Source organism: Heterodontus francisci, chromosome 9 (genome assembly GCF_036365525.1).
Source record: "Heterodontus francisci isolate sHetFra1 chromosome 9, sHetFra1.hap1, whole genome shotgun sequence".
Classification (NCBI taxonomy): Eukaryota; Metazoa; Chordata; class Chondrichthyes; order Heterodontiformes; family Heterodontidae; genus Heterodontus; species Heterodontus francisci.
This window is the reverse complement of record NC_090379.1, coordinates 18,691,846-18,716,715: the sequence shown is the minus strand read 5'-3', so window position 1 is coordinate 18,716,715 and position 24,870 is coordinate 18,691,846. Positions and strand designations below refer to the sequence as shown.

General features: G+C 40.7%; 1 protein-coding gene across 2 annotated transcripts in view; it reads left to right on the top strand.

Annotated features, from left to right (window-relative positions):
• Positions 1 to 24,870, top strand: part of papola (poly(A) polymerase alpha) — a 95,174-nt gene that overhangs the window by 46,207 nt on the left and 24,097 nt on the right. For both annotated transcript variants that reach the window (XM_068038613.1, XM_068038612.1), the window contains exons 13-17: positions 12,851 to 12,904; positions 22,092 to 22,211; positions 22,432 to 22,541; positions 22,976 to 23,097; positions 24,297 to 24,418. In XM_068038613.1, the coding sequence (XP_067894714.1) occupies positions 12,851 to 12,904; positions 22,092 to 22,211; positions 22,432 to 22,541; positions 22,976 to 23,097; positions 24,297 to 24,418 (528 nt within the window). The remainder of the gene's footprint in view (positions 1 to 12,850; positions 12,905 to 22,091; positions 22,212 to 22,431; positions 22,542 to 22,975; positions 23,098 to 24,296; positions 24,419 to 24,870) is intronic.

Here is a 24,870-nt window from a genome sequence, read left to right as displayed (position 1 = left end):
TCTGTACCTTACAATCGCAGTTGACAGTCTGTTATAACGCCAGACATAAAGTTGAATGTAATTTGGATAATTTCTTCCAGTGTCAAATGTTTGTGTAACTAACTCTTCCAGCATCTGTCTTCTGGACATAATGCACGAAAAAGCTTGTCTGATAGGTTATCCTTCTCGTCACTGTCTCTCCAATCTATGTCTCACACTGTATATATCTTTCTCCACATTCATATACTCTTACGGTCTCAAACACTCGCTTCTATTGATATTACTGTGGACAATTCTTAATCTTCTTCATTTATTCTGAGCTGCAATACATTGTCCTCCCTACTGTTTTGAAATCGGGACTCTTATATGGCAGACCAGGTTTTGTATCTGAACTGCAGTATGTGGGAGTTTGTGGACAGCGAGACTATCCAAGTGAATAACTGTCATAGGTTTCTCCATCTCAAATCTCTCCAGCTCAGAGTCTTTGAGCTGGAGTGCAAGTTGGAAACACTCTGACACAAATGGAAGGGGAATGACCATCTGAGCATCTTGGTCCAGATCTTGGTCGTATCTTGTGGAGGGGTGTAGGATCAGAACGGGGTTGATGTGATTGGTAGTGTATTGAGTAAGGGGAACCCAAATGAGACACAGAACGAGGATCTGCTGAAATTGAACTTCTCCAACAAGTACGAGGTACATGCTACCTCTGTGGGTAAGGATGACATCTGTCAGAAGGATAGCCAGAGTGTTGACATGGCATCTTGGAGTAGGCATCTGACCAAAGGGGAGGGGGCAGAGGAGAGGAAGCGTAATGTGGTAGTTGTAGATGCTTCAATAATTGGGGATTGATAGTCTTTTGTAAGCAGAGTCTGATATCGTATGTTGCCTAACTGGTGCCAGGATAAGGGAGATCTTGTACCAGCTTGATAGGATATTGGAAGGGCAGGATCCAACCATTGTGGTCCATTTTGGGATCAACCTCATAGGAAAGAATAGGCAAGTGGTCCTGATCAGAGAGTACTAGGAAGTAAATTTTTAAAAAGCAGGACCTCGTGAGTTTAATTCCTGGATTATTACCCAAGCCGTTTGCAAATTGACATAGGGACAAGCTGATTAGGGAGGCGAACTCATGGTTGACGGAGGTGTAGGAAAGAGGAGGTCTATTTCATGGGATACTGGGACAGGCTCCACCTGCACTGAGCTGGAACCATGTCCCTAGCGAAAAGGTTAAAGGCCGTTGACAAGACTTTAAAGTAGTAAATGAGGGAAGGGCTCAGCTGGCAGAGCTTGTTGAAAGAACTATTCTAAAACAAATAAAAAGGAAGAGAGTAGAGTAATCAGAAATTGTACCTTAAACGCTACAGGTAAAAGGGAAAACTAAAAGATGTAAAGTAATTAAATCAGGAGAGACAAATATGAAATGTGAGAGACAAATGTTAGAACACAGAAGGACAGTTGGGGTGGGTGGCTCAAATGAGCGTTCTCTATACAAATGCATGGATTATAAGGAATTGAATGAATTGCTGGTGAATTAATTGGTGAAAACTAGAAGCATTGGAGGTTCAAAGACACTTGACACTACGTACATCATTAAAATGTCATGAACAGGTACAAAAAAAAAATCAAAGACTGGAATGTTGGCCTTGAGAGGACAAGAATACAAGGTGTTAGAAGTAGGGCTACAGCTATACAAAACCCTGGTTAGACCACATCTGGAGTACTGTGTACAGTTCTGGGCACCACACCTTAGGAAGGATATATAGGCCTTGGAGGGAGTGCAGTGTAGATTTACTAGAATGGTATCTGGAGTCCAAGGGTTAAATTAAGAGGAGAGATGTTGCAAGCTAGAGTTGTTCTCCCTGGAATTAAGAAAAGTGGTGATTTGATCAAAGGTTGGGGGGGAGGGGGGCGCCACTAATTGGGTAGATGGAGAGAAACTGTTTCCACTTGGAATCGAGGACAAAAGGGCACAGCCTTAAAAAATAGAGCCAGGCCTTTCAGGAGTGAAGTTGGGAAACACTTCTACATACAAAAGGTGGTAGAGTTTGGATCTCTGTTCTGCAGGCAGCAGTTGATTTTAGGTCAATTGTTAATTTTAAATGAGTGATTTCTGTTGTCCAAATGTTTGAAAAGATATGGGACAAATGAATTAAGAATAAAAACACAAAATGCTAGAAATACTAAGCAGGTCAGGCAGCATCAATGGAGAGAGAGAAATCAATAACTTGTCAGGTCATTGACCTTTTGTCAGGGGAAAGGTCATTGACCTGAAGCATTAATTCTGTTTCTATCTCTACAGAAGCTGCCTGCTCTGAGTATTTCCAGCATTTTCTGTTTTTTTTTTTAAATTTCATGCTTTTGCATGTGAAGTTAGGTCACAAATCAGCCATGAACCGGGTGAATGGTCATAGTCATTATTGCACAGAAGGAGGCTATTTGGCCTCAAGTTCATGATGGCTTTCCAGAGCAATCCACTTAATTGCATTTCCCCCCTCTATCCCCATAGCCATGCAAGTTTATTTCCCTCAGATGCTCATCCAGTTTCTTTTTGAAATCTTAGATCATCTCCACATCCACCATTCTTAAAGGCTTAGAGTTCCAGGTCATTACCATTCGCTGTGTACAAAAGTTCTTCCTCTCATCCCTCCTGAATCCTTTCCCAAAGCCTTAAATCTGTGTCCCCTAGTCCTGTACCATTAGCTAATCAGAACAGCTTTTCTTTGTCTACCTTATGTAAACCTGTCATAATTTGTACACCTCTATTAGATCTCCCGTCAACCTCCTTTGCTCCAAGGAGAACAACCCACTTTCGCTAACCTCACCTTGTAGCTAAAATCCCTCATTCTTGGAACCGATCTGGTAAATCTCCCTCACATCCTTCCTAAAGTGTGGAACAGGCTCAAGGGGTTAAATTGCCTATTCTTCCTATGTTTCTTCCTGTTACAGTCTTTAACTCTTGTCTTTCCAGTATCTCAAAACTGTAGACTTTTTTCTTCAAGGACTTTATCTCAATCTTACCTTCCAGCTAGTCTTCATGCTTTTAAAACTCGATTGGTGTCACTTAGTCACTGCTTTCTGATTTTCTTGGATTTATATTTATATATCCAATCCTATTGTCCTCCAGTATGGCCGTGGCCGCGATGAACCTTAGTTCATCAATTAAAATAAATGACTAGTTTTCAGTACTTGTTCCCATTTACAGGCATTTCTTTTAGCTGCTAATACACTACCCTAACGGTTGTCAAATAGAAACAATGCTTTTAATTGCTTTTGGTTATACTGCTAACAATTGCTTGGACCTGAAGTTTAATTTCTTGAAAGCTCTCTCAAACTTGTTCATGATTAAGAAATCCACTGAAAGAGTTCAACTTTTATAGATATTTGTAATATAAAGGTGATTGTAGTTGTAGAAGTGATTTGGAGGTTTCAAATACAGCTGTTTCTCACTCAAAGAACAAAGAACAGTACAGCACAGGAATAGGCCATTCAGCCCTCCAAGCCTGCGCCGATTTTGACGCCTGCCTAAACTAAAACCTTCTGCACTTCCGGGTCCGTATCCCTCTATTCCCATCCTATTCATGTATTTGTCAAGATGCCTCTTAAACGTCTCTATGGTACCTGCTTCCACCACCTTCCCCGGCAACAAGTTCCAGGCACTCACCACCCTCTGTGTAAAGAACTTGCCTCGCACATCCCCTCTAAACTTTTCCCCTCTCACCTTAAACCTATGTCCCCTAGTAAATGACTCTTCCACCCTGGGAAAAAGCTTCTGACTATCCACTCTGTCCATGTCGCTTATAGCTTTGTAAACCTCTATCATGTCGCCCCTCCACCTCCGTCGTTCCAGTGAAAACAATCCGAGTTTATCCAACCTCTCCTCATAGCTAATGCCCTCCAGACCAGGCAACGTCCTGGTAAACCTCTTCTGTACCCTCTCCAAAGCCTCCACGTCCTTCTGGTAGTGTGGTGACCAGAATTGCACGCAATATTCTAAGTGTGGCCTAACAAAAGTTCTGTACAGCTGCAGCATGACTCGCCTATTTTTATACTCTATGCCCCGACCGATGAAGGCAAGCATGCCGTATGCCTTCTTGACTACCTTATCCACCTGCGTTGCCACTTTCAGTGACCTGTGGACCTGTACGCCCAGATCTCTCTGCCTGTCAATACTCCTAAGGGTTCTGCCATTTACTGTATACTTCCCACCTGCATTAGACCTTCCAAAGTGCATTACCTCACATTTGTCTGAATTAAACTCCATCTGCCATTTCTCCGCCCAAGTCTCCAACCGATCTATATCCTGCTGTATCCTCTGACAATCTTCATCACTATCCGCAACTCCACCAACCTTTGTGTCGTCCGCAAACTTACTAATCAGACCAGCTACATTTTCCTCCAAATCATTTATATATACTACAAAGAGCAAAGGTCCCAGCACTGATCCCTGCGGAACACCACTAGTCACATCCCTCCATTCAGAAAAGCACCCTTCCGCTGCTACCCTCTGTTTTCTATGTCCGAGCCAGTTCTGTATCCATCTTGCCAGCTCCCCTCTGATCCCATGTGACTTCACCTTTTGTATCAGTCTGCCACGAGGGACCTTGTCAAAGGCTTTACTGAAGTCCATATAGATAACATCCACTGCTCTTCCTTCATCAATCATCTTTGTCACTTCCTCAAAAAACTCAATCAAATTAGTGAGACATTAAAAAACACACAACTATTTTAAAGTGAGGAACTGTGTAGATTGTTACTCCCGTTAAATAAAATCTACTGCAGTAAATTGATGGTTTCTCATTGTGTAAGGTTTATATTTCCAGATGTTTATGCAATATGTGCCTGCTCACTATAGTGAGTGCAATATATTCATTCTTGTCATTCAACCTGCATGTACTGATGAGAATTTCTGTCATCCTGTGGGGAGCAGAAACTACCTGGCAGTACTGCTCCTTAAGAACGTTGCCGTGTGCAGCCGTCTTAAGCAGGTGATATTTCTCCTCCCTTTTCTGCATCTTGTATAGTAGACAAGCCACCAGAAAGATCCTAGATCACCTGTATCTGGCTGACTCTCAATGTTTCATACCTGTGGGTAGACAGTGTTGTCGTGGTTATGTCACTGAACTAGTAATCCAGAGGCCTAGGCTAATGGGTTCAAATCCCACCATGGCAGCTGGTGGAATTTAAATTCAATTAATGACTGAAAATCTGGAATTGAAAGTTAGTCTCCGTTTCATGGCACCATTACTATCATCGACTTGTCGTAAAAACTCATCTGGTTCGCTAATGTCCTTTTTAGAGAAGGAAATCTGACCTTACCTGGTCTGGCCTACATGTAACTCCAGACTCATAGCAATGTGGTTGACTCTAATTACCCATTTCAGAGAGCAGTTAAGTGATGACAACAAATGCTGGCTTTGTCACTGACACCCACATCACATGAAAGAATAAAAAAACTATAGTCTTACTGTTCTCAACAATTTCTTCACTGTACCACCCCAGAACTTTGTTTTTAGAAGTTTTCCTGATGAGTTTTACTCTTCCCTAGTTTAGTTCTCTAGAACTTGGGTTAGTTTACTTCATTCCACCAACCTCCAGTTTGTGCTTGTCATGGATCCTTTTTTGGAATCAGTGCACATGCTATTTCATGTTGCACAGCTTGCAGTCTTCTAGAGCCCTCAAGCTGTTTGAATTCATCCAATTCGGTTTCCACCTCTTCCACAGTACTGAAATAACTCTTATGAAAGTCACAAATGATATGTTATATGAATGTGACAAAGATAAACTTTCCCTCCTCGTACCTCTCGACCAGCTGGCTGGGACTGCTGTCACCTGGTTCCGTTCTTATCTAATTGTAGCCAGTATATCAATGGCTTCTCTTCCTGTTCCCACACCGTTACGCCTGGTGCCCCCCAGGATCAATCCTTGGCTCCCTCTTATTTCTCATCTACGTGCTGCCCCTCAGCAACATGGTCCGAAAGCACCGCATTAGTTTTCACGTGTACTGATGACACCCAGCTCTACCTCACCACCACCTCTTTTGACTCCTGCATTGTTGCTAAATTATTACTGCTTATCCGGCATCCAATACTGGATCTGCAGAAATTTCATCCAATTATATGTTGGGAAGACTGAAGCCATTGTTTTTGGGTCCCCATTCAAACTCTGTTCCCTAGCTGCCGACTCCATCCTTCTCCTTGGCAGCAGTCTGAGATTAAACCAGTCTGTTCGAAACCTTGTCATATTTGATGCCAAGATGAGCTTCTGACCTCTTATTTTTACCTCTGTAACATCACCTGACTTTGCCCCTGTCTCAGCTCATCATTCTTTGAGTGTTCCAGCAGATCATAGACTCATTCATGCCTTCGCTACCTCCATACTTAACTATTTCAATGCACTCCTAGCTGGTCTTCCACATTTTACCCTCAGAAAATTTGAGGTCATCCAAAACTCTGTTGCCCGTGTCTTAACTCACACCATCACTCCTACACTCTTGATTTTAAAGTTCTCATCCTTGTTTTCAAATCCCTCCATGGCCTCGCCCCATCTTATCTGTAACCTTCAGCCGCACAACCCTCCAAGATATCTGTGCTTCTCTAATTCTAGCCTTTTGAGCATCCTTGATTTGAATCGCTGCAACTTCAGTTGCCTCTGCCCTGAGCTCCACACCCCTCCCTACACCCCTCCACCTCTCTTCCTTTTTCCTCCTTTAAGACACGCCTTAAAACCTACCTGTTTGGTCATCTGATCTCATATCTCCTTGCGTGGCTTGGTGTCATATTTTATTTTATAATGCTCCTGTGAAGCGCCTTGGGACGTTTTATTATGTTAAGGGTGCTATATAAATTGAAGTTGTTGTGTACTACAAGGCTTATTCATTACGCTGGTGCCTAGAGTAGTTTCAAATGAGTGACTACAGCACAAGTTTATGCCTGTTAATTTTCATTCCCATTGCACAGGTTTTGTCCAAAGCAGTTGTTTTAAGATCAGCATTGGTGCTAATCTAGGTTGGTAGAGATGGAACAGGAGGAAGCATTCTGGAATTTCATTACATCTTTTCATGAGTTTTAATTACATACATGGAATTTAGGTCACAGCTATGATCTCATTGAATGGCAGAACAGGCTCAAAGGGCAAAATGACCTACCTCTGCTCCCATATTTAAAAACAAAAGGTTTTTGCTATTGTCAGATTCTGCTGATGTGACCCCAAAAAGAGAGCACAGTTAAATAACCAGTTTTCAGACCTCTTTTCAGGCTTGGGTTCCTTTCCTCCTGAAGAAGTGCTTTCATTACTGTTCCAAAATGGTTTGGAGGGAATGGGGATCCTAGTTTCTCTGTTCCTCTTCTGTATCACAGCTGACTCTGAGGAAGACTGTAAAAGATATCATAAAAAGCGAAACTGCTGAAAACATTCAGGTCAGGCAACATCTGTGGTCAGAGAAGTTATCCATTTGTGTTGATTTTTTTTTTTCATCACTTTTTCCACCATTTTTCTGTTATTTTGGATTTCCAGGATTGCAGGTTTGCGGAATAGGCACTCTGGTGCAGAAGTGTGAAATATTATATTTTTGAAAGGCAAAATGAGGAATGTGAATATTCACAATGAAAATCTGCTGAAGGGTATTGTTGAACAAGCCATACGTAAGGATACAGATTCACAATTCCCTGAAATTGTGCAATAAAAGTTATACTTAAAGTGCCAAGCAATGGTTAGACCATAATTATAGCACTGTATGCAGTTTTGGTGCTGCATCATTGTAGAAGGGACATTAAAGCTATACTGGAACGATTCATCATTGATGCCAGGGATGGGGAAACAATAATCATGCGTTACTAGGACTATTTCCATTGGAATATAGAAGGCCAAGAGGGATTTTAATGGAGCTTTTTAAAATTATGATGGCATGAATCGGGAAAGACTAGTTCCTTTGGTGAATCAGTGATAGAGTGGGTCATCAATTTAAAATTGCCATCGAGGAGATCAGAGGGAATTGAGACGTGGAGACCATAGCATCTTTTAAGGGAAAATTGAATAAATATTTGAAGCAGAAGACGACACTGGAAATGGGGATGGTGGTTAAGATTGCGTTAAGAGCTGTCAGTCGTGATGGGGCAAATGTATATTTAGGTATATACCTCAGTTTTATGATTTCTGTTTTCATAGTTGATCTGTAGGACTCAATGAGCAGTTTTTGCATTCAGCATCAATAAATTTAGTTTATCATTTTGTGATGCAAGTTTTAAGCATGAATAATTTTGGATAAGTGTATACCATTTATCTGCTTTGCTGGATTTGGTATTACCATTCATGTCCACAAAATAGAAGATGCTTCACTAGAAGCCTTTTTTTTCAATGACTCTCTCAAACACTGGTGCAGTGGTTAGCACCGCAGCCTCACAGCTCCAGGGACCCGGGTTCGATTCTGGGTACTGCCTGTGCGGAGTTTGCATTTCTCCCTGTGACCGCGTGGGTTTTTGCTGGGTGCTCCGGTTTCCTCCCACAGCCAAAGACTTGCAGGTGATAGGTAAATTGGCCGTTGTAAATTGCCCCTAGTGTAGGTAGGTGGTTACTGTAGGGTTAGTATAAATGGGTGGTTGTTGGTCGGCACAGACTCGGTGGGCCGAAGGGCCTGTTTCAGTGCTGTATCTCTAAATAAAAAAATAAAATAAATGTGCAGTTCTATTAGCAGTGAGATATTAAGTTAATTTTGTTAGTGTTTAAGCAGTTCCTAAAATTGCTTCTAGCATATAGCACTCTTAATTGACAAAATATACAAGATTATTTGTGTTTATCTACAATCATGGAATCAAGCATGAAAAATAATTAAATTCCAAACCGAATGCAAGTTCTAACCAAGCACAATTTAAAAGTTGGTTGAAAAGAATGGCAACTGCAAAGGAGGCAGAGTGCAAATTGCATTGTAAATATTGACACAAAGTTCTAAACTTCAGTGATCGTATGTACTCTGGTAGGTATTTTCACATCAAATAGAGAAACTGTATTAATGTATCTCAAAATCCCACATTTGTGCAACTTTTCCCATTATAAATTCCTTTGTCCACATTTATAATGGAAATTTAATTAGTCTCTTGCCAGTGGGAACACTACATTGGCAATGGGTGTATTTAGACCGTGACTTGTTTATATGGGCAATTTCCATTCTAGATGTGTGCCAAATAATTATAATGGAAAAAGAAAAATAAGGACAGAATGCATGACTTCAGAGTGGGAACTGAACTACATCTCCATACCTGTCGAGTGTTCTCCAACCTTTTAGTTCTGTGTCATATGAAGGCTACACTTGTTTATATCTATATCAGACTATGTATATAGTCTTAATTGTTTACAATATAGGGGGAAGCTATGATCAATTTCAGTATGAAATTTATATGTCGATCAGTGCATTGATGGTTTTGTTAAAAATATTTTTGGAAGTTCATTATTATACTGCTTACTCATAACCTACTCCATGTCTGCAATTGCATAATTTGGGATTTTGCTACTGTGATTTATATATTTTTTCGCTTCCCATCCTTTAAGGTTATATAGTTTCCCCATCTGAAATGGGCAGAGATCCATCTCTCTTGCTTTCTATCTATGTTCAACCATTTAATAACTCAGTAAAATTCTTCTGTAATAGACTAAAAGTGACAGCAGTGATAACAAAAGGCTTAATTGGTTTAAATAGACAGTTTTCCTTTTAGGGACAAAGCGAGCCAGTGATAAGGAACACAGATATGATGGTAATGCCCAGATGTTCGCTCTCGGCTCTTGTTTTGGTTACTTCAGGGTCTTTGTTTGACCGTTGGGTCATTGTTAACGTGGGATTTCATTGTATGCCAACTGTACAGAAATGCACCATAACTTGTATAATTTCAAAAAAGAATTGGATAAGTACCTAATGAGAAGAAAGTTGCAGGGCTGTGGGGAAAGTGAGGAGGACTGGTAATAGCTGAATTGCTGTTGCAGAGAGTTGACATGGACTCCTTCTGTGCTGTAACCATTTTGATTCTAAATTCCTTAACCACCACTCCCACCTGCCTTTAAAAATATTCAAAGACTCTGCTTCCACTGCCTTTTGAGGAAGAGAATTCCAAAGACTCCGAACCCACACAGAAAAAATTTCTCCTCATCTCTATCTTAAATGGCTGACCCCTTATTTTTAAACAGTAATCTTTAGTTCTAGATTCTCCCACAGGGGGAAAACATCCTTTCCGCATCCACCCTGTCAAGACCCCTCAGGATCTTGTATGTTTCAATCAAGTCATCTCTTACTCTTCTAAATTCCAGCGGATACAAGCCTAGCCTGTCCAGTCTTTCCTCGTAAGACAGGCCACCCATTCCAGGTATTAACCTAGTAAACCTTCTCTGAACTGCCTCTAATGCCTTCCTTAAATAAGGAGACCTGTACTGTACACTAATCCAGATGTGGTCTCACCAATGTCCTGTACAGCTGAAGCATAACCTCCCTACTTTTGTATTCAATTCCCCTTGCGATAAATGGTAACATTCTATTAGCTTTCCTAATTGGTCGGCGCAACATCGAGGGCCGAAGGGCCTGTACTGCGCTGTAATGTTCTAATTCTAATTACGTGCTGTAACAGCATACTGACCTTTTACTACTCATGCACTAGGACACCCAGATCCCTCTGCATCTCAGAACTCTGCAATCTCTGTCCATTTAGATAATATGCTTTTTTTATTCCTGCCAAAGTGGACAGTTTCACACTTTCCCACATTATATTCCATTTGCCAGGTCTTTGCCCACTCACTTAACCTATCTATATCCATTTGTAGCCCCCCTTCTGTCCTCTTCACAAGTTACTTTCCTACCTATCTTTGTGTCATCAGCAAATTTATCAACCATACCTTTGATCCCTTCATCTAAGCCATCTATATAAATTGTAAAAAGTTGAGGCCCCAGCACAGAATCCTGTGGCACACCACTTGTCACATCTTGTCAATCAGAAAATGACCTATTGTGTCTACTCTGTTTCCTGTTAGCTAGCCAGTCTTCTATCCATGCCAATATGTTACCCCCTACACCATGAGCTTTTATTTTCTGTAATAACCTTTGATGTGGCGCCTTTATCAAATATGTTGGTCACTAGTCATATGTAAATACTTAGACTCCTAGTGTGTCTAATTGCATTTTTTGATGAGTAAAAAACAAGTAATAGTCACCATTGTGCATGTGATCACAATACTCATTAATATAGCATATGAATGTGTGGTAAATGGTACATTGAAAAACAGTGTGCGTGAGTGTTCTTGCATTTTTGTGTGCGCTTTGCTTCCTTTGGTTATTATTTTTTTATCTGGTAAAATGGTTTGTAACACTGATGAAAATAGCAGACTCAGCACCATGGAAACACCAGCAATACTGAATGGAGCGGGGAGTTGTCATTGCGGTCAGCTTGACTAATCTGAACAACCGCAGACAGCAAGCCCAACCAGTAATGAGCAATTCCAGCAGGGCATGTCGTGGCACAGGACAAGCTGCATTCATCTGTACTCTGGATAGAGAGCAAGGACAGATGTGAGTCAACATTCTCGGCAATCCCTTTGAAGTCGAAGTATTCTCAACTGCTGGACATAAATTTCGAAGCTGCAGTAAGATGAGCCATCTGATCAAATTGGCAGGATTCCAAAGTTCCACGCTGAATGGTGCTAGATATTTAAATAAATGCACACTTGAAGCATATTTACCTGTATTGTGAAGGTGTTTTCTGTTAAAATTAGTGCATGTGGTTAAAATGGTGTCGCTGTGGTCGTGCCTGTGGCTAGTTAGCAATTTCTGTTGGACAGCACTGTATTAGACCAAATGTCTTCAAAGTGTCAATTCTGGATGGGTCACCTTCAGATTTTTTTTTTAAAGTTTTTACAGGAGCTAGGAATTATCAAACCTAGAGGTGCTAGACTAAACAATGTACAAGTGGGGGTAGGAAGAGAACTCTCAGGCATGTAGATTGCTAATTTTAATCCATCGCATTTTGTTACTTGAATTTCTTGGGTTATTGATCAGTGTTAATAATTGTAAATGTGTGCGCATCATGTTTTTAAAAATAGACTTTTTTTAAATTGTTCAGTGTGACTCATTCTGTTTGTCACTGCTACTTGTAAGTAATGGGCATACATGACAAAAGCCCATTGGATATACCTTACTGGTTAGGAGCCAGTTTCTGTTAAGTAAACAGTTGGATTAGTAAAGAGGTTGAGGGGATGCATGTATGGCTGAATGCATGTCCAGTTGTGGTAAGTGAAGTAGAATTAGGTTGATAGGCCTTGTCTTGATTTTTTTTTTCCTTGTATCATTATCATAGTAGCAGGAACGAATTGTTAAGAGGGGCACTGTGCTTTGTGGGATGATTGGAAACCCTGATGAGATTTAAAGTTATCGTATAACCTTAGCCTCCTGTGCCATCCAAGTGGACCATGGTATAAATCGTATGGTAGAGCACTGTCAATATGGTTGCTTTTCGTTTTTGATATTTCCTGGTGCAGCGAGGTTGCTTTAAGATTTCTCAGATCATAAAATAAATTTTATCAGTATCCTATTTGCATTTATTGTTTTTGGCCCACATTTTTCAAATGCATAAAATTTGTAAAATTATGACATTCCTAATTGAACTATGACTCAGCATAAACCAGAATTATACTTGATGTATAACTGAGACGTCTTAAGTAGATAGTAGAGGTGAGTTTCAGCTCTGAATTTAATAGAAATTCACCAAAGGTGTATATAAATTAGAGGCAACATTAATATCAAGTACGTTCAGAAGAATTGAAAATTGGTGAGCATTTCACAGGACTGAAGTACTTATTTTTGTCATTTAATTGCACAAAGTAATTTTTCTCCTCCCTTTCAAAGGCATTACATTGTGCTGCTGGCAAGTGCCCCAACGGAAAAACAGCACTTAGAATGGTAAGTTCTGGAGACTGTTGTAATAAACATTAAAATTTGTTATTGGGTTAGGATTAGATCATCTGGGGGCTGAGAGACTTGTCCCTAGTAAATATGAAAAACATTGCTAATGTCGTAATTTGACGAAGTTTGGGTGCAAGAGACATTATGTAATGGCCCCTGTATCATATTGCATGACTCCTACTGTTGAATAGCCTATCAGCATATGCCTGGTCACAATCTCGTTTTCATATGGAGTGGTCATTTGTGTGAGACATAGAATGGTTATGAGCAGCCGTTGAACCATACATCAGTGGAGGTTAGGAGATTAGGAAAGTAATAGACAAAATAATGTGCAGAATGCATTTGCTTGTGTTCCTTGGTGAGCATGATTTTTAAAATCCAAACAAATCCAACAGGGTCTGTGCCCAGAGTAAGGTGCACTAAAAACTTTCAGTGGCTGTCAAAGGATAACAGTTCTTCACCAAAAAAAAAGATAATGATGGTTTATCGCCTGAGCTACCCTTTTGCACCTTGCATTAGTTAGAGGCAAAGAGTAGCTCAGTAAAAGTTGTGGGTTTAAGCTCCAGTCGGGCCTTGAGAACTGAATCTAGGCTAAGGTATTGAGGGAGAGCTGTGCTTTTGGAGGAGACAACAAACCAGCATCCCATCCACATTTTCAGACCTGAATAAAGATCTGTGGCACTATTTGCAGAAAAGCTTCAGGGGCATGAGATGAGGAGGAATTTCTTCACTCAGCGGCTGGTAAAGCTTTGGAATTCTTGAGGGCTGGGGAGGTTCAGTCATTGAGTATGTTCAAGTCTGCGATCGGTCAATTTTCTACATATTTAAAAACATCAAGAGATCCAGGGATAGTACAGGAAAATGATGTTGAAGATGATGATCAGCCATGATCTCATTGAATGGCGGAGCAGGCTCAAAGGGCTGAATGGCCTACTGCTCCTATTGCTTATGTCCTTATGCCCTGTGAAACATAACTCCTTCATCCATTGCTATCAAAAGCAGATCAACTGATTGCCTACCTCATTGTGGGATCTTGTTGTATACGAATTGACTGCCTCATTTGTCTAAAGAAGTCACTGTGTTCCAAAATAACTCATTCTGAAGTGCTCAGTTGCTCAAAAGGTGATGTATGTTCTGAAAGTGCTTCCATTTTAAAAATATTTTGTGAGGACTCATGTTTTAAAATTGTGGAAATGGATTCCTTTGGGGGACTGAAGAGATTATATAGGTGCTGGACCTTTTTTTTTTTAAAAAAAGGTCACTGGAAGAACTTTGGGACTTGGTTTAAAAATACACTTAGTGGAAGTCACATGTCCTCAGCTAAGTAAACGAGCCTTGGTGACTAAGAGTTGTTTACAGAGAAGTGACATGTCAAGATTTATAATAGTCAAGAGTTGGTTTTGTTTTGGAATGGCTTTGAGTCAGTTGGGTTTGCAGCCTACTGAGAAAATGACTAGCTCATCCTTTCTCTGCCTCTCTGAGAAACCCTTTGAATTCAATGTGTGATAGCTGAAACCTCTGCGCATTTCTTCTGGAAAGCCTGCCAGACTAATCCTCGATGTCACCTGAAGAGAACTGCTCCAAAAAGCTCCTAGTGACAGCTGCCTTCATGTATTTGGGACGCCAGAAAAGGGACAACTGATATCATTCTGTATCTTATCCTTTTCCTTCAAGAATTAACAAGTATTCGGACAAAGTTTTTTTTTGTAAAGTGATCTCTGCAGAGAAAACCTCTTTCTTTAACCTGTGTGTGTGTGTTAGGCTAAGTTAGAAGGGAACTTTTATATTTAAATCTGTTGATGCTTTGCATCTTTACTGAATGCATCGTGTTTTATAATATTGATAATTTTGTTTGTTAAAGAAACCTGGTTGGTGGATTTTATTCTGAAATAAAAATAAAGTAAGTAACTGGGTAAACATTTAAATGTATGTTGTGACCTGTGGAGAAGTGGAACTAGAGAAGGTTTAGTGCACTCCTCCCGCCTCAGTCGTAATGTATAATTGGGGGCTCTGTGTTGGATAACCCAAAGCCAACGAAGTACAATTGTAAGTGGGGAATAATAATTGAAATGGGGAAAAGGAAAATACCAGGTTTCTTGTGCATTAGAGTAAAGTTTACACTACCTGAATGGCTTTGTCAGTTGCTATAACCTTGCTGGGGAGGGAGGACTTATCCCTGAGTGATTTGAAAAACTTAACTGAGGCTGGGCTGAAGGAATTGGCAGAAAAGTTGGAGTTAGTGTTAAAAACCAAGGGCTAAGAAAGCAGACATAATTGAGGTAATAGCACAGCATTTGAAATTGGAAGAAGGAAAAAGCAATTCAGGTAATTCAGTTGAATTAGCTAGAATTCAGTTACAGATGAAGCAGCTTGAACAGGCAGAAATTTCAGAACCTCCGGAAACAGCCTGCGCAGACTTATATAGAATTTGAGAGGGTAAAGCAAATTGGCTTTGATCGTTGGATGTGGGAACTAAAGGTAGAGGCCACATAGGAGACCCTTGGGAAATAATTCTTCTGGAAGAATTTAAAATGTCACTCCCTCTGTTATCAAGTACCCATGTAGAGAACCAGAAGGTTTAGACAGCCAGACAGGCAGCTGAGATTACTGATCTTGTTTACAAGCCCAAACCCTTTTTCCGTCACCCCCACAAACCTGAGAAGCATAGAAGGTGGGAGGAAGGTAAGTAGCTGGGGGCAAGAGCGGGAAGCTGGCAACGCCCCGGGATCTCCTTAGGCTTGAAAGGAAGATGCTGAGAGTGGAAGTGAGGTCCAAAAGCCTAAATGTTACCATTGCCATTCATGCAGAATGCTGGAAGTTGTGGGGTTAAACCCATGGGACTAATTGGAGTATACAAGGCCAATGCAGAGAAAGGGGCCCTGACTGAGGATACGACAGATAAGGCTGTAGCTCTGACTGCGGCTCTAAGGCCGAGTACAAAAACTGCTGAGTGCGGGGGACGTGAAATAGATACCTGAGAGTTATAGGGAATTATTGTCAAAAGGAAAAGTAAGTCCTTATCCCTCAAGTGAGGCAGGTAAACCTATAATTATACTTAGGGATACAGGAGCCACCCAAACCTTCCTGCTAGGGAAAGGCATAACTTTTCCACCAGAGAGCGCACTGAATGCCAAGGTTTTAATGAATGGTATCGGCGGGGAGTATATACCCGTACCTTTGTATCGGGTGCTCCTGGAGTGTGACCTAATGTCTGGAATGGTAACCATTGGAGTTGTCTATAGCTTTGCCTATAGGCGAAGTTGACTTACTCTTGGGGAATGATTTGACTGGAGTGAAGGTCGTAGCTTCTCCAGTAGTCACAAGACAGAGCAGTTGCAGGAAATGGTTCCAGGAATTTTTCCTTCATGTGTAGTGACCCGAGCAATGGCTAAACAAGTTCCATTATTGGATGTCAAATTGCAACACAAACAGTTAGCTGAATATCTGAAACTTACTTTGGGGATTTGAATAATCCGAAGGTTATGTTTAATAAGTCTTCTATGATCAAGGCTCAGCAAGCCGATCCAGAGTGAAGTAAAGTGGCACAATCGGCTCTAGGTGAAGCAAAGGGAGTTCTGGAAGGCTACTATATTAAAAGTGGGATTCTGATTAGGAAGTGGAAACCTCCTCACAGACCTGCAGTCGTCGAAGGGTGGTAGTTCACCACATAGTGGTACAGCCCAAATATCGCCGGGAAATATTAAGGATGGCCCATGAAATTCCTACAGCAGGACATGTGGGGATCTGGAAGACCCAATCACATATAAGTCAACATTTTTACTGGCCAGCTTTTTACCAGGGCGTGATGCAGTTTTGTAAAATGTGCCAGATTGTGGGAAAACCGCAACCTGCCATAAAACCGGCACCTCTAATTTCCCTACCAGTTTTTGGGGAACCATTTAGTAGGGTGTTTGCAGACTGTGTAGGACCTTTACCGAAAACAAAAGTGGGACATCAATATATACTCGCTATTGGGGATATGGCTACTCTGTTCCTAGGTAGTGGTAGAAACGTTAACTCAGTTCTTCGCTAGATATGGATTACTGATTGAGATTCAGTTGGATCAAGGTTCAAATTTTGTTTAAAATTTTTGAGCAAGTAATTTGGGTATAACACAATTAAAGTCTTCAGCATACCACCCACAGACACAAGGGGCTTTAGAATGGTTCTATCAGACCCTCAAAATGATAAGGGCATACAGTCATGAATATCCCCATGATTGGGATAAAGGGCTGAAATTTCTTTTTGTTTGCCACTAGGGATTCATCTAATGAGTCTACTGGTTTTAGTCCTTTTTGCATTAGTTTATGGACTTGAGGAAGAGGTCCTCTTAAAACTAATCAAAGAAAAGTTTTGAGAACAGATGGACGAATCTTCCATGCTTGATTATGTATCCATGTTCTGGAGTGGCTCATGGGAGCCTGCAAAGTGGCTCAGGAACACCTAAAAGTTTCCCAAACAACCATGAAAAATGGGCAGACAAGCATGCCAAGACCTGAACATTTCAACCAGGGGTTGAGGTTTTAGTATTACAGGGTGAACCGCTGAAAGCATGGGTCAGTGGGCCATATAGAGTAGTCAAAAGGATTGGTAAAGTAAATTAAAAACAAGAAATGCTGGAACCACTCAGCAGGTCTGGCAGCATCTGTGGAAAGAGAAGCAGAGTTTCAGATCAGTGACCCTTCTTCGGACCTAGCAAATATTAGAAATGTCAAAGGTTATAAGCAAGTGAGGCGGGGGTGGGACAAGAGATAACAAAGGAGAAGGTGTAGATTGGACAAGGCCACATAGCTGACCAAAAGGTCATGGAGCAAAGGCAAACAATATGTTAATGGTGTGTTGAAAGACAAAGCATTAGTAAAGATAGGGTGTTAACGGACTGAAAATTGAACAGCAGCAAGTACAAACATGAAAAAAACAGTGGGTAAGCAAACTAAACAAACTAAGATGAAATGAAATAAACAAATAAAAAATGTAAAAAAGAAAAAATAACTAAAAATGGGGGGGCCTGTCATGCTCTGAAATGATTGAACTCAATGTTCAGTCCGGCAGGCTGTAGTGTGCCTAATCGGTAAATGAGATGCTGTTCCTTGAGCTTGCGTTAATGTTCACTGGATAGTGATGTGAGCATGAGAGCAGGGGTGGGGGGTGTTGAAATGGCAAGCGACCAGAAGCTCAGGGTCCTGCTTGCGGACTGAGCGGAGGTGTTCCGCAAAGCGGTCACCCAGTCTGCGTTTGGTCTCCCCGATGTAGAGCAGACCACATTGTGAGCAGCGAATACATTGAAAGAAGTACAAGTAAATCGCTGCTTCACCTGAAAGGAGTGTTTGGGGCCTGGGATAGTGATGAGTCTTCCTCTCCCTTCCCCTGTCAGCATTCCGAAGGGATCGTTCCCTCCGCGTCACCCTGGTCCACTCCTCCATTACCCCCACCACCTTGTCCCCGTCCCATGGCACCTTCCCCTGCAATCGCAGGAGGTGTAATACCTGCCCATTTACCTCCTCTCTCCTCACTATCCCAGGCCACAAACACTCCTTTCAGCTGAAGCAGCGATTTACTTGTACTACTTTCAATGTAGTATACTGTATTCGCTGCTCACAGTGTGGTCTCCTCTACATCGGGGAGACCAAACGCAGACTGGGTGACCACTTTGCAGAACACCTCCGCTCAGTCCGCAAGCCGGACCCTGAGCTTCTGGTCGCTTGCCATTTCAACACTCCCCCCTGCTCTCATGCTCACATCTCTTTCCTGGGATTGCTGCAGTGTTCCAGTGAACATCAACGCAAGCTCGAGGAACAGCATCTTATTTACCGATTTGGCACACTACAGCCTGGCGGACTGAACATTGAGTTCAATCATTTCAGAACATGACAGGCCCCCCATTTTACTTTTATTTTTAGTTATTTTTTCTTTTTTTACATTTTTTACAGTTTTTGTTTTTTGTTCATTTCATTTTAGTTTGTTCAGTTTGCTTATCCACTGTTTTTTTTTCATGTTTCTACTTGCTGTTCAATCTTCAGTCCGTTAACACCCTATCTGTACTATTGCTTTGTCTTTCAACACACCATTAACATATTGTTTGCCTTTGCTCCATGACCTTTTGGTCAGCTATGTGGCCTTGTCCAATCTACACCTTCTCCTTTGTTATCTCTTGCCCCACCCCTGCCTCACTTGCTTATAACCTTTGACATTTCTAATATTTGTTAGTTCCGAAGAAGGGTCACTGACCTGAAATGTTAACTCTGCTTCTCTGGAAAGAGATGCTGCCAGACCTGCTGAGTGGTTCCAGCATTTCTTGTTTTTATTTCAGATTTCCAGCATCCGCAGTATTTTGCTTTTATTATGGTAAAGTAAATTATTTGACAGCCCAGATCTCCGGAAAAAGAATCGGCTGTGTCATATCAGTATGTTGAAACTATCATTGCTGAGAGGAGGATAAGCAAGCATAGATAAGTCAGGTAGTAGGGACAGTGTAGGATGAAAGGTATAGTGAAGATGAGGCCTAGACGATTCTCAAATTGAACCTCCTACTATATGGTTAACTAATACTGAATCGTTGGGGAGATTAGACACTCTGCTTTCATATTTAGATTCAGAACGACGAGAAGACCTAACCAGGCTACTCACAGCATTTAAAGGAGTCTGTAGGGATAAACAGGATGTACAACCTTAGGCATACATGATGTGGATGTAGGAGAATCCTCATCTATAAAGCAGCATCCTTACTGCTTAAGTCCTGGTGAAAGCAGAAATGCAGTACATGTTGGACAATCACCTAATTGAACCCAATCAAAGCAGCCCAGTCGTGTTAGTACCTAAGCCTGACTGTTCAACTAGACTACAGAAAGGTTATTGCAGTAACAAATGCAGACTTCTACCCAATTCCTTGCTTGAAGACTGTATTGAGAGTCGGCAGTGCCACGCTTCTTACCAAAATAGATTTGTTAAAGGGATGCTGGCAAGTTCCTTTAACACCCTGAGCTAAGAGATATTTGCCTTTCACACCAGACGGTCTTTTCGAATGCCGGGTGATGCCATTCGGGCTTAAAAAATGCCATAGCCACTTTTCATAGACTAATGAGCCAAGTGGTAGCCAGTGTTTCAGACTGTGGTTTACTTTGATATGCTGGTACAGTGACACTTGGAAGGACCACTTGGAACAACTAGAAGCTCTAATTAGAAAATGACAGTCAGCTGATTTGGTGGTAAACCTTGTTAAAAGTAAATTTGCAAAAGCACAGATGACTTACCTTGGGCGTGTAATAGGGCAAGGACAAGTGTTGCCAAGAACAGCAAAAGTACAAGCATTGATGGAGTTCCCTGCTCCTAAGACTGAACGAGAAATCATGAGGTTTTTGGGGATGTGTGGTTTCTACTGCAAGTTTGTACCAAATTTTAGCACTATAGCTGCTGCACTGACTGATTTGCTACAAAAAGAGAAAGCCAAGGTAGTGTGGTCAGGAGAGTGCCAAGCTGCTTTTGAAAGGCTGAAAGCCATTTTGATCAATGAACCAGTGTTGGTTGCCCCAAATTTCACTAAACCCTGCAAGGTAGCAATTGATGCTCGTGACCTGGGGGTCAGTGCAGTCCTGTTACAAGACTACGAATCGGGCATAGAAAGGCCAATGGGATCTTTTCACAAAAAGCTAAATCAATGCCATAAGAGATACTCCACAGTGGAAAAAGAAAGCGTGGGCTTACTATTAGCTCTTAAGCATTTTGAAGTATATGCCCACCACAACTACAGCAAGACACTGGTATATACGGGTCGTAAACCCCCTACCCCTTGGTGGGAAAAGTTCAAAAACCAGAATGCCAGACTATTTCGATGGAGTTTACTATTGGCGTCCTATCACTTAAAAATTATCCACATTGTGGGGAAAAGTAATGTAATTGCTGATGCTTTGTCGAGAATTTAACTTTGGCTTTGGGTTATTTGAGTACAAAGATGGTACAAAGCAGAACTCGATTAGTTACAGGTAAAGAGTGAGTGAGAATGAGTGTGTAAATGTGTTTTAATTTTTTTCATATTTTCCCACTCTTTGTAATTAAATGCATTTAAAAATGGCATTTCCTTCCTCCAGGGATGGAGGTGTTATGCAAGTGCTTCCACTTTTTAATATTTTGTGAGGACTCGTGTTTTAAAATTGTGGAAATGTATTCCTTTGGAGAACTGAAGAGATTATATAAATGCTGGATATTGTTTTTTTAAAAAAGATCACTGGAAGGACTTTGGGACTTTTTTTTTAAAACACGCTTACTGGAAGTCACATGTCTTCAGCTAAGTAAACAACAAGAGCCTTGGTGACTGGAGAAGTGGCATGTCAAGATTTATGGTGGCCAAGAGTTGGTTTCGTTCTGGGATTGTTTTGAGTCAGTTGGGTTTGTAGCCTGCTGAGAGAAGAACACAGCTCATCCTTTCTACACCTCTCTGAGAAACCCTGTGAATCTAGTGTGTGATAGCTGAAACCCCCGATGGCGTATTTCTCCTGGAAAGCTTGCCAGACTAATCCTTGATGTCACCTGAAGAGATCTGCTCCAAAAAGCTCCCAGTGACTGCCATCTACGTGTATTTGGGACACCAGAAAAGGGACAACTGATATCATTCCATATCTTATCCTTTTCCTTCACTAACAAGTATTTGGACAAAATATTTTGTCCTTTTGTAAAGTGATCTCTGCAGAGAAAACCTCTTTTTTTTTTTCTTTAACCTGTGTGTGTGTGTGTGTGTGTGTTGGGCTAAGTTAGAAGGGAACTGTTATATTTCATTTGTGTTAATGCTTTGCATCTTTACTGAGTACGTCTTGTTTTATAATAAATTGAAAATTTTGTTGTTAAAGAAACCTGGTTGGTGGATTTTATTCTGAAATAAAAATGGAGTATATAACTGGCCGTATCGGTAACTGGGTTAACATTTAAATGTATGTTGTGACCTGTGGAGAAGTGGGACTAAAGAAGGATGGTGTACTCCTCTCACCTTGGTCGTAACATGAGGCATTATATAACTGCAAGTTTATGTTCTGCCACTTTAAATTTACTTACAGCTCAACCCAGTGCTCTCCCATGTTTTAACCAATTAGATAGAAACTGGTTTTAGTTTCATCAAGTCTTGACAAAGTGCAGCTCCAAATATAGTTCGCTGGAACTCCTCATCTTCTTTCAGTAACAATTTTTTTGTGTTTAGGGTGGGATTGGTGGAATCCAAAATCCGAATTCTGATTAGCAGCTTGGAAAAGAATGAGTTCATTACTCTGGCTCACGTTAATCCACAATCATTCCCAGCTCCCAAGGACAATCCTGAGAAGTAAGTAATTGTTAGTTTTTGTGGCCATTTTCAGGATTATAATTTGCTTTATTTTAAATGGCTGCTGAACAAGAGAATAAAAATGCAAGAATAACTGCAAGCATTGCTGCAGGTTAGACGGTGGTTTGACCTGAAAGAGGGAAAGTTTGCTTTGCAACATACTTTTATACAGTGCTACAAGTGAGGAGATCTCCAATTATGCCATGCTTTTCTATTTCAGGGAGGAATTCAGCACAATGTGGGTCATTGGGATAGTCTTCAAGAAAGTGGAAAACACTGAGAACCTGAGTGTTGACCTGACATATGACATTCAGTCATTCACAGATACTGGTAAGATGCATTTGCTGTCTTGTGATTACTGCAGCTATTCATATGCAGTGAATTTCCTCTAATGTTCCCTTTTAAACCAAAAGTGTTCTCTCAGGCTGTATACAAGTCAGCCTCTTTAAGTTGCCATGCACCTGCACAAGAAAGCTTAAAGGTACCACACACTTAAACCAATCAGCCATCCACTGCATTAAATAATTAGGGTGCGTTGGCCATAATATCTGAAGACTTTCAACTGAACTTGAAATTACATTTTCTGTAGTAATGGGTTGTTCCATTTTCCTATTTGCTATTTGAAGATTTGGGGTAAATTCCTGCTCTTGGCACCTCCTCCATATTCAGGAATGTTAGATGATGATCGGCCCTTAATAGAGGAAAGGAGCATTGATTGCAAAATAAGCCAGTAGCAGACAACTAATTTTGTCTATCCTCTGCAGTTTATAGACAAGCAATGAACAGCAAAATGTTCGAAGCAGATATGAGAATTGCAGCAATGCATGTGAAAAGGAAACAACTCCATTTGCTTCTACCCAGTTATGTTCAACAAAAAAAGAAAAAGGTAACCTATTACATTTAGATGATCTGTAAAAGGAGTCATTTGTCTCCCCAGTGACTGTGGTAGCACATCTGCTAAATGAGTACATCTGCTGTTACAAAGAGCTAATAAGTAACTAGGTAAAGTGAATCTTTGGTCCAGGTTACGTATTATCAGCGCTCATTTATTCCATCTTTTGTAAATAAATTGCTTGTTGGACTGCAAAAATAATTTTCAGTATGTCAAAATACTGCAAGTTATAGCTATAGCCAAACAGATTCCATTTGTTTGGAAGCTATTCCGTTATAATTGATCTTTAGGCAGTTATCCAACAGAAATGATTTGAGTTTTTCCTTCATTTCCATTCAGCCTGTCAGGCCACTATCCAACGAATGCCTCTTATTGATTTTTTTTTTTAGTAATACTGATTCTGAGTGCAAGTTTTTGATTTATTCAAATTGTAGCAAACAAGAGAATGTTAAATTCTTTGCATTCATGGAATGGTGTTAAGTTACAGTGCTGAATTGTCAGGTTCCACCGCAGCTTTGATTCTTCCCTGTGGTGGAAGAGGGGACAGGAGGTGAAAGGGGCAAGGGAGAAAGTGAGGGAGAGAAAAGCCTACTCTAACCTGAAGATAGCAAAGGATTTGATGTCCATCAAAACTAAACTGGAGGAATTGAGTCCCTTTTGTAATACAGCAATTTTCATTGTGAATTAAAACCACTGCTTCCCTTTTATTATGAAGCACATCCAATGGTTCAGAATAAGACCAGTCACTTTCTTGGCTAAGCTTGTAGTACCTATTTGAGGCTGGTCTTAGCACCGTGAGAGGGTCTGAGCTGTGTTTTAGTTTCTTGTCTATTCGTTTAATGGTTTACTTCCTTTGCTGCCTCCCCCAACCACCGCCACCATCGAGATATATAATTAATCTGTAACCTTTTGAGGGGTAAAGTTAATGTTAATCATCTATTTGGCTAGCCAGTCCAGCCAAACTTAATTCTCCTTTTAATAATGTTTTTTCCGCTCTGACTATTGTGTTTTACAAATACGATCAGCCATGATCTTATAGAATAGCGGAGCAGGCTCAAGGGGCCGAATAGCGCCTCCTGCTCCTAGCTTGCATGTTTGTATGTATGTAAATAGTTGGTACACACAATGTGCCAAGAAATGCAGATTTTGAATCTGGTATCTAACTTTTTTTAATATTTTTTTTCATTTTTAAGCATTCATTGGAAGGGAACAAAGCCAACTGTGAAGATGAAAATAGCATGGAGGCCTCTTTGGACAGTGACCATAGCCTGCTAGTGCCTTCTAGTCCATTACAGAATGTCAACAGTCCACAGAGGTAACATAGATGTTACTTCCTCCATTTTTTAAAAAATCAGTTTCGTTGGAGAACTGTCTTCTTGGAATCATCTATCATTTGGAAATTTCAAATATTTCCACCATTTTGCACATCATACTAATTGATCGGGATTTGTGGTGGGGTGGACTCCAGTAGAGTTGATCAAATGTTAGTCTCCATAGCTAAAGTCACATGCATGTGATCGAATGGGGTGGGATTCTAGCTACGAACATATAGGAACATGGCATTGAGTTTTTTTTTATGAAAAGCATTTTGGATAATATAAATTTCAGTTTTCCTCATTCTATAACTGGCGCTCAGCTTGATTTTTTTCCTTAAATTACCCAGATGTATTTTTGAAGGTGAAGTTTGAGGTAAGGGATACAGTTCTCCTTTCCTATACCTGATGACATATTCACCTACAATTGTTCTATAAAAGTTATGTGAAATCT